Source organism: Panulirus ornatus, chromosome 46 (assembly GCF_036320965.1).
Source record: "Panulirus ornatus isolate Po-2019 chromosome 46, ASM3632096v1, whole genome shotgun sequence".
Classification (NCBI taxonomy): domain Eukaryota; kingdom Metazoa; phylum Arthropoda; class Malacostraca; order Decapoda; family Palinuridae; genus Panulirus; species Panulirus ornatus.
This window is the reverse complement of record NC_092269.1, coordinates 23,773,581-23,784,842: the sequence shown is the minus strand read 5'-3', so window position 1 is coordinate 23,784,842 and position 11,262 is coordinate 23,773,581. Positions and strand designations below refer to the sequence as shown.

At 38.9% G+C, this 11,262-nt stretch overlaps 1 protein-coding gene across 1 annotated transcript in view; it reads left to right on the top strand.

The window, feature by feature from the left end:
- Positions 1 to 10,365, top strand: part of LOC139763335 (glutamate receptor-like) — a 767,617-nt gene extending 757,252 nt beyond the window's left edge. The window contains exons 10-12 of the mRNA XM_071689354.1: positions 218 to 317; positions 9,614 to 9,743; positions 9,890 to 10,365. Coding sequence (XP_071545455.1) covers positions 218 to 317; positions 9,614 to 9,743; positions 9,890 to 10,003 — 344 coding nt within the window. The 3' untranslated portion in view covers positions 10,004 to 10,365. The remainder of the gene's footprint in view (positions 1 to 217; positions 318 to 9,613; positions 9,744 to 9,889) is intronic.
- The last annotated feature ends 897 nt before the right edge of the window (positions 10,366 to 11,262 follow it).

Genomic DNA, 11,262 nt, shown 5'->3' with positions numbered 1-11,262 from the left:
TTATATGTTACAGTAAGAGTTATACTATCAATAGTTATGATCTTACTTGTTGCTCGAGATCAATAAAATCTGATTGTTGTGTTAATTTAGAGGGTAAATAGCATAATCCCCATAGTTCGTGGTTGACATAGCGAATGTCATTATCTTCGTATTATACACCTACACACTAACATTAACGAGACAAAAAAACTTGTATTTTTCTTTCCCCTCGCGGCAGGACGATGTGATTTCTACGCAGCCAGAGAGGTGTTCCTACCTTTCATGATCGCTATGGCCGGGCCAAAAGGCAGTCCTCTGGTACCCTCCATGAGCAAGAGGTACTGCAGTGTTTCCCGCTCATAGTGTCACTTACTGATACTGAATATTGATTTCTTATTTCCATGCAAGCTATTCATCACAGTGGATTAGTTATGTGTACAGGACAGTTAGTAACAAGAACAGTCGACGCAAATCTGAAGAGGCTAAGTCATGTAACAAGTCTTCATGGAGACAATTAATTCAAAGTTTAGTGTGATAATCTTGTTTCTGTTATTCATGATTATGGCAATTTGCTATATATCTTTATATTCTTGATTCAATCATATTAGGGAGGACAGAAGGATGGCATCCAATACTGCCATATATATGGAAGTACATATCTTAAAAGGAGATCCACCATTGGGCGAACAAAGTATTTCTAATAAGCTGGCCTTAACCACCTCACGTACTGAGAGTAACTATGAAATAATCTTTCATATAGATTAATACTAATCTTCAACAGACTTGGTCCCAGTCTGGGGCAAGTTCACCTGGAAACAAAACAACAAATACAAATATATATATATACATATGTATATATATATATATATATATATATATATATATATATATATATATATATATATATATATATATATATATATATATATATATATATATATATATATATATATATATTTTTTTTTTTTTTTTTCTTGCTTTGTCGCTGTCTCCCGCGTTTGCGAGGTAGCGCAAGGAAAAAGACGAAAGAAATGGCCCAAACCACCCCCATACACATGTATATACATACGTCCACACACGCAAATATACATACCAACACAGCTTTCCATGGTTTACCCCAGACGCTTCACATGCCCTGATTCAATCCACTGACAGCACGTCAACCCCGGTATACCACATCGCTCCAATTCACTCTATTCCTTGCCCTCCTTTCACCCTCCTGCATGTTCAGGCCCAGACCACACAAAATCTTTTTCACTCCATCTTTCCACCTCCAATTTGGTCTCCCTCTTCTCCTCGTTCCCTCCACCTCCGACACATATATCCACTTGATCAATCTTTCCTCACTCATTCTCTCCATGTGCCCAAACCATTTCAAAACACCCTCTTCTGCTCTCTCAACCACGCTCTTTTTATTTCCACACATCTCTCTTACTCTTACGTTACTTACTCGATCATACCACCTCACACCACACATTGTCCTCAAACATCTCATTTCCAGCTCATCCATCCTCCTGCGCATAACTCTATCCATAGCCCACGCCTCGCAACCATACAACATTGTTGGAACCACTATTCCTTCAAACATAGCTATTTTTGCTTTCGGGAGATAATGTTCTCGAGTTCCACACATTCTTCATGGCTCCCAGGATTTTCGCCCCCTCCCCCACCCTATGATTCACTTCCGCTTACATCCGCTGCCAGATCCACTCACAGATATCTAAAACACTTTACTTCCTTCAGTTTTTCTCCATTCAAACTTACCTCCCAATTGACTTGACCCTCAACCCTACTGTACCTAATAACCTTGCTCTTATTCACATTTACTCTTAACTTTCTTCTTCCACACCTCTCATCCCCAACAGACTGCATACTTGCCCCTCTTTCCAAAACTCTTGCATTCACCTCCCTAACAACCCCATCCATAAACAGATTAAACAACCATAGAGACATCACACACCCCTGCCGCAAATCTACATTCACAGAGAACCAATCACTTTCCTCTCTTCCTACACGAATACATGCCTTACGTGCACGATAAAAACTTTTTACGGCTTCTAACAACTTGCCTCCCACACCATATATTCTTAGTACCTTCCACAGAGAATCTCTATCAACTCTATCATATGCCTTCTCCAGATCCATAAATGCTACATAGAAATCCATTTACTTTTCTAAGTATTTCTCACATACATTCTTCAAAGCAAACACCTGATCCATACATCCTCTACCACTTCTGAAACCACACTGCTCTTCCCCAATCTGATACTCTGTACATGCCTTCACCCTCTCAATCAATACCCTCCCATATAATTTACCAGGAATACTCAACAAACTTATACCTCTGTAACTTGAGCACTCACTCTTATCCCCTTTTTCTTTGTACAATGGCACAATGCACGCATTCCTCCAATCCTTAGGCACCTCACCATGAATCATACATACATTAGATAACCTTACCAACCAGTCAACAATACAGTCACTCCCTTTTTTAATAAATTTCACTGCAATACCATCCAAACCTACAGCCTTGCTGGCTTTCGTCTTCCGCAAAGCTTTTACTACCTCTTCTCTGTTTACCAAATCATTTTCCCTAACCGTCTCACTTTGAACACCACCTCGACCAAAACACCCTATGTCTGCCACTCTATCATCAAACACCTTCAACAAACCTTCAAAATACTCACTCCATCTCCTTCTCACATCACCACTACTTGTTATCTCCTCCCCATTAGCCCCCTTCACTGAAGTTCCCATTTGCTCCCTTGTCTTACGCACTTTACCTCCTTCCAAAACATCTTTTTAGTCTCCCTGAAATTTAGTGATACTCTCTCACCCCAACTCTCATTTGCCCTCTTTTTCACCTCTCGCACCTTTCTCTTGACCTCCTGTCTCTTTCTTTTATACATCTCCTACTCATTTGCATTTTTTCCCTGCAAAAATCGTCCAAATGCCTCTCTCTTCTCTTTCACTAATAATCTTACTTCTTTATTCCAGTATTCACTATCCGTTCTAATCAACCCACCTCCCACGCTTCTTATGCCATAAGCATCTTTTGCTCAAGCCATCACTGCTTCCCTAAATACATCCCATTCCTCCCCCACTCCCCTTGCCTCCTTTGTTCTCACCTTTTTCCATTCTGTACTCAGTCTCTCCAGGTACTTTCTCACACAAGTCTTCTCTTTCACACACTTTACCAAACTCAGTCACCAGCTTCTGCAGTTTCTTACATGAATCATCCACCAGCGATGTATCATCAGCGAATAACAACTGATTCACTTCCCAAGTTCTCTCATTGACAACAGACTTCATACTTGCCCCTCTTTCCAATAATCTTGCATTCACCTCCCTAACAACCCCATCCATAAACAAATTAAACAACAATGGAGACATCACACACCCCTGCCGCAAACCTACATTCATTGAGTGAAAAAGATTTTGAGTGATCGGGGCCTGAACATGCAGGAGGGTGAAAGGCGGGCAAGGAATAGAGTGAATTGGATCGATGTGGTATACCGGGGTTGACGTGCTGTCAGTGGATTGAATCAGGGCATGTGAAGCGTCTGGGGTAAACCATGGAAAGTTGTGTGGGGCCTGGATGTGGAAAGGGAGCTGTGGTTTCGTGCATTATTGTATGACAGCTAGAGACTGAGTGTGAACGAATAGGGGCTTTGTTGTCTTTTCCTAGCGCTACCTCGCACACATGAGGGCGGAGGGGGATGGTATTCCATGTGGGGCGAGGTGGCGATGGGAATGAATAAAGGCAGACAGTGTGAATTGTGTGCATGGGTATATATGTATGTGTCTGTGTGTGTATATATATGTGTACATTGAGATGTATAGGTATGTATATTTGCGTGTGTGGACGTGTATGTATATACATGTGTATGGGGGTGGGTTGGGCCATTTCTTATGTCTGTTTCCTTGCGCTACCTTGCAAACGCGGGAGACAGCGAGAAAGCAAAATAAAAAATGAAATAATATATATATATATATATATATATATATATATATATATATATATATATATATATATATATATATATATATATATATATATATATATATATATATATATATATATATGTATATATATATATATATATATACATATATATATATATATATATATATATATATATATATATATATATATATATATATATATATATATATATTTTTTTTTTTTTTTTTTCACACTATTCGCCATTTCCCGCGATAGCGAGGTAGCGTTAAGAACAGAGGACTGGGCCTTTGAGGGAATATGCTCACCTGGCCCCCTTTTCTCTTCCTTCTTTTGGAAAATTTAAAAAAAACGAGAGGGGAGGATTTCCAGCCCCCCGCTCCCTTCCCTTTTAGTCGCCTTCTACGACACGCAGGGAATACGTGGGAAGTATTCTTTCTCCCCTATCCCCAGGGATAATATATATATATATATATATATATATATATATATATATATATATATATATATATATATATATATATATATATATATATATATATATATATATATATATATATATATGATATATATATATATAATCACCCAAACTCTCGTTTGCTCTCTTTTTCACCTCTTGCACCTTTCTCTTGAACTCTTGCCTCTTTCTTTTATACATCTCCCACTCATTTGCATTATTTAACTGCAAAAATCTGCCACATGCCTCTCTCTTTTCTTTCACTAATAATCTTATTTCTTCCTCCCACTTCTCACTACTCTTTCTAATCTGCCCACCTCCCACGCTTCTCATGCCACAAGCATCTTTTGCACAAGCCATTACTGCTTCCCTACAGACATCCCATTCCTCCCTAACTCCCCTTACGTCCTTTGTTCTCACCTTTTTCCATTCTGTACTTAGTCTCTCCTGGTACTTCCTCACACAAGTCTCCTTCCCAAGCTCACTTATTCTCACCACTCTCGTTGCCACAACTTTCTTATTTTCTGAAAACTTGTACAAATCTTCACCTTGCGCTCCACAAGATAATGATTAGATATCTCTGCAGTTGCACCTTTCAGTACATTATATGTGTATATATATATATACAATGGCATGTACAATGGCAATGGGTAACCCTGTCTCACCTGTACTAAATAGTCCTTATATGGAATTTTTTGAAACAAAATTGCTAAATGATATCTTACCTTCTAATGCAATTTGGTTTAGGTATGTCGATGATGTTCTTTGTGTTTGGCCAACAAATGAAAATTTGCAAACATTTCTCCCCTTACTTAAGAATTTAGTACCCTCCGTCAAATTTACTTTAGAAAATGCAAATAATGGTATGTTACCATTTTCAGATTGCATGAACCCTAGGCAAGGAAAACAAGTTTAAATTTAGCATATACGGACAACTTACCAATGTATGCCCAGATATCTATTATTACTGGTCTCAACATGATAGAGTTTAATTATCATCATTTCAATCTATGTTCCTTAGGGCATTACGTATTTGCATTCCAGAGTATATTGATGATGAGTTCGATTAGATATATTCTATTGGATATAAGTCAAAATACCCTATATGTTTCATGGATAAATCCCTTAAGTTAGCAAAGAAATCATTTTACAGAGTTGAGCCCAAACCCCCCATTGACATCAAGAATCTTTTAGTTCTCCCTTTTGATAACAATTTTGCTTTACTTCCCATGTTGCTTAAATCCTTTAATATAAATGTTGCCTTCAGGAACAATAATACTATAAAGAATATCTTATTCAGGAATTCACCAGAAAATTCTCCTGGGTGCATCTATAAAGAACCATGTAGAAATTGTGATAAGTTTTATGTTTGGCAGACTGGCAAGGATCTTTCTGTTAGACTTAAACAACATAAGTATAGTATAAGAACGGGACAAGAATCAAATGCCTTGTTTAATCACGTTAAAAACTATGATAATTGTATTGACTGTAGTAATGCCATCTCAGCTATTAACTCTGACTCTATTACCACAATAAATGTTATTCAATCTTCTAATATCAAATACAAAAAGAATTATAATCTTGATATGAGTGATGGTCTGTACAAATTAGATAACTTTATTGTTGTTAAGATTTGTAAAATTTTATGATGTGCTCGTTGTCCGTCTTGGACAATCGCATGTTTACCAAATGGTCTCCCAGCTACGTCTCTTCGTTTTATGTCAACTTAATGTTATATTTATTTTGTGTTCTCCCCTGATGATGTGATTATTACATGAAAGTGAACTTGGGAGCTTATAGTGTTACATTTTTCACTTGAACTCTTATGAATATATATTTCCTCAAAAGCTCAGTCCTTTGTTCTTAACGCTATCTCGCTAACGCTGGAAAAGGTGAATAGTATGAAAGAAATATATACAGAGGTATAAGTTTGTTGAGTATTCCTGGCAAATTATATGGGAGGGTATTGATTGAGAGGGTGAAGGCATGTACAGAGCATCAGATTGGGGAAGAGCAGTGTGGTTTCAGAAGTGGTAGAGGATGTGTGGATCAGGTGTTTGCTTTGAAGAATGTATGTGAGAAATACTTAGAAAAGCAAATGGATTTGTATGTAGCATTTATGGATCTGGAGAAGGCATATGATAGAGTTGATAGAGATGCTCTGTGGAAGGTATTAAGAATATATGGTGTGGGAGGCAAGTTGTTACAAGCAGTGAAAAGTTTTTATCGAGGATGTAAGGCATGTGTACGTGTAGGAAAAGAGGAAAGTGATTGGTTCTCAGTGAATGTAGGTTTGCGGCAGGGGTGTGTGATGTCTCCACGGTTGTTTAATTTGTATATGGATGGGGTTGTTAGGGAGGTGAATGCAAGAGTTTTGGAAAGAGGGGCAAGTATGAAGTCTGTTGTGGATGAGAGAGCTTGGGAAGTGAGTCAGTTGTTGTTCGCTGATGATACAGCGCTGGTGGCTGATTCATGTGAAAACTGCAGAAGCTGGTGACTGAGTTTGGTAAAGTGTGTGAAAGAAGAAAGTTAAGAGTAAATGTGAATAAGAGCAAGGTTATTAGGTACAGTAGGGTTGAGGGTCAAGTCAATTGGGAGGTGAGTTTGAATGGAGAAAAACTGGAGGAAGTGAGGTGTTTTAGATATCTGGGAGTAGATCTGGCAGCGGATGGAAACATGGAAGCGGAAGTGGATCATAGGGTGGGGGAGGGGGCGAAAATTCTGGGAGCCTTGAAGAATGTGTGGAAGTCGAGAACATTATCTCGGAAAGCAAAAATGGGTATGTTTGAAGGAATAGTGGTTCCAACAATGTTGTATGGTTGCGAGCCGTGGGCTATGGATAGAGTTGTGCGCAGGAGGGTGGATGTTTTGGAAATGAGATGTTTGAGGACAATGTGTGGTGTGAGGTGGTTTGATCGAGTAAGTGACGTAAGGGTAAGAGAGATGTGTGGAAATAAAAAGAGCGTGGTTGAGAGAGCAGAAGAGGGTGTTTTGAAATGGTTTGGTCACATGGAGAGAATGAGTGAGGAAAGATTGACCAAGAGGATATATGTGTCGGAGGTGGAGGGAACGAGGAGAAGAGGGAGACCAAATTGGAGGTGGAAAGATGGAGTGAAAAAGATTTTGTGTGATCGGGGCCTGAACATGCAGGAGGGTGAAAGGAGGGCAAGGAATAGAGTGAATTGGATCGATGTGGTATACCGGGGTTGAAGTGCTGTCAGTGGATTGAATCAGGGCATGTGAAGCGTCTGGGGTAAACCATGGAAAGCTGTGTGGGGCCTAGATGTGGAAAGGGAGCTGTGGTTTCGGGCATTATTGCATGACAGCTAGAGACTGAGTGTGAACGAATGAGGCCTTTGTTGTCTTTTCCTAGCGCTACCCCGCATACATGAGGGGGGAGGGGGATGGTATTCCATGTGTGGCGGGGTGGCGATGGGAATGAATATAGGCAGACAGTGTGAACTGTGTGCATGGGTATATATGTATGTGTCTGTGTGTGTATATATATGTGTACATTGAGATGTATAGGTATGTATATTTGCGTGTGTGGACGTGTGTGTATATACATGTGTACGGTGGTGGGTTGGGCCATTTCTTTCGTCTGTTTCCTTGCGCTACCTCGCAAACGCGGGAGACAGCGACAAAGCAAAATAAGATAAATAAGAAATATATATATATATATATATATATATATATATATATATATATATATATATATATATATATATATATATATATATATATATATATATATATATATATATATATATATATATATATATATATATGTATATATATATATATATATATATATATATATATATATATATATATATATATATATACGAACAGAGTGCATAGGAACGTGCACCATCTTATAACATACAAAAGTCCAACAGCCAAGATCGAACCTGGGACCCTGTCATTCACTCTCACCTTTTTCCATTCAGCACTCAGTCTCTCCTGGTACTTCCTCATACAAATCTCCTTACCAAGCTCACTTACTCTCACCACTCTCTTCACCGCAACATTCTCTCTTGTATATCTACGTGTATGTGCGTGTCTGTATACCTGTGTGCGTATGAGGGGTTGGGTGATTCTTTGTCTGTTTTCTGGCGCTACCTTGCTGACGCGGGAAGCGACAAATATTACCCTCATTATTCTTCATCGATACAACGTCCAGTGATTTTCTGTTATCCTTTGTTATAGACCTCGGGTCTAAAATTATAAGAATATATTTCATATTCTAGTTCGGTGTGACAGAAAGATTCATGTATGATTTAGTGAATCCATACAATTTGATCAGAAAACGGGAAGAATGAAATAGATTAAGAAGAGGCAAATATGCCATCATATACAACTGTATAGCTCTCAGTGACGATGATGGAAACATTGCCTCTGAAGTTCGTTATACAGATATGCGAGTCTTAGCTTCATCAGCACAATAATTAAACTTTGGTGTGATACTTTCAAACTGTCGTTTCGCTTTCACCACGTTTTGCTTACCTACAGATTATAACGCGTGTTGACAGCACATTATTCCAGCTAAATGTGTCTTTTTTGCAGCTCACCAACCTTGAGCTGTAGGGAAATTTGTCAGCATGATAACGGATGTAATATGCGTCTCCACATTTTAAGATCAGATATTTTTTTCACCTTAGATTTAGAGCATACAACACGATCTTGAAACATACCCGGGAGACATAAAAATCACGTGCATACAAAAACGAATCCAGAAAGTACACAAAGTTTTATAAGCTGATTTCTTATTAACGGATCGTTTGTGCAGAAATGTTAATCTGATTTATAAATAACATTCAAAAATAGTATTAACAGATCGCATTAAGGAATCTTGAAGGATTTACACTCTGAAAACTATTAAGAATTAAGCTTAGCAGTGTCATAGCATTATAGCAGAGTAATAGCTGCATAGCAGGGTCACAGCATTATAGCAGGGTAATGGCTGCATAGCAGGGTCATAGCATCATAACGTGATCATGGCATCATAGCAGGATGATAGCAGCCAAGCAGGGTAATAGCATCGTAGCAGGTTGTTAGCGTCATGGCAGGGTAATGATATCATTAGCTAGCGATTTAACAGTTTAATAGCAGCCTTTGTCTCCTTCATTTGTCATTTTGTTTTCATTTATTGTCAGTAAGAGAGCATCATGTAGAGACTCATGTGAATTGTAAGATTACTTTATTCCTCACAGAATCAAGTGGATAACACAGACGGGTCTCTACTACCACTGGATGGAGACCGTCATGCCAAACGTCTCTTATTGTGATAATCCTCCAACTAAGACTGCAGTCAGCACCTCTCTCGCCCTCAGTAATGTCTGGGTAAAGTAATTTTGGTTTTGATTCAGTAGAGAAAATATATAATATAACATGAGAATCTGTAACGTTGATTATCTAAATGACAATTGTATATGACATATAAGTCACAGTTCTTAGGTCGCTTACAAAGCATCATTCATGCACTACAGGGCATGTTCGCCGTGCTACTTGGCGGACACACTATCAGTCTGCTCGTGCTGGGCCTCGAGCTCCTGAGTGTTGCACTGCTTCAGGTAGAGAACGTCTCCACCCTCACCTCATGATGACCATCTGCACCTGAGACCCTCACCTCATGATGACCATCTGCATCTGAGACTCTCACCTCATGATGACCATCTGCACCTGAGACCCTCACCTTATGATGACCATCTGCATCTGAGACCCTCACCTCATGATGACCATCTGTACCTGAGACGCGACCATATAAACTCCCAGTTATAGAAGAATGTCACCGATACCGGATGATTTAAGCAGCAGATGGAAATATCTGATGGAGTACCACCGTCAGGGATGACTTGTTTATATAACGAATGATCAATAAAGTCATACAAATATTTGCTTTGGTAGAATAATGACATGGGCAGGTGAAACATTGTAACATCTCAGAAGTGTATGATCTACAGAATTCCATGACTTTAGAATAAATACTTCTCCTCATATATGATTATTTTTCTCTCCATTGGTCGTGAAGTCACTAAGGCTATAAATGCACGTTTAAGTACTATTTAGTAACCTCTGACCTAACGAGGAGCATCTAACCCAATAAAAAGTCTCGTTACTTCACTCAACCTTTGAGAAAAAGTTAGCAAATCCCATCCCTTATTCTTTTTTTATTATCTATTTATGAAATAGTAAGATAGTAAACGAAAGCGTCTTGGTTTTATCCGACTAATCTTCCCGGAGCTGAGGGGCAAAAATAGATGGTTGTTGGAACAACAGTTCCAACAATGTTATATAGTTGTGAGGCGGGGGGGTATAAATAGCCTTATACGGAGGAGGGTGGATGTGTTGGAAATGCAATGTTTGAGGACAATATGTGGTGTGAGGTGGTTTGTGCGAACAACTAATGAAAGGGTAAGAGGGATGTGTGGTAATAAAAAGAGTGTGGTTGAGAGAGCAGACGAGGGTGTGTTGAAATGGTTTGGCCTCATAGAGATAATGAGTGAGGAAAGATTGACAAAGAAGATATATGTGTCAGAGGTGGAGGGAAGAAGGAGAAGCGGAAGGCCAAATTAGAGGTGGGAAGGCAAAATGAAAAAGAATCAGAGTGTTCGGGGCCTAAGCATGCAGATGGGTGAAATTCTCACAGGGAAGGTACGCTGAAACGATATGATATACTGGGTTTAAAGTGCTGTCAGTAGACTGAATCAGGTCATATGAAAATACAAGGTAAACAAAGTTTTTTATTTCTTACTCTAAGTGTGGTTTCGATGCATAGTATATGACAGGAAAAGAATGGATATGAGTGGATGTGACCTTTCTTCGTCTCTTCCTAGCACAACCCTAACAGTATTGGAAACGA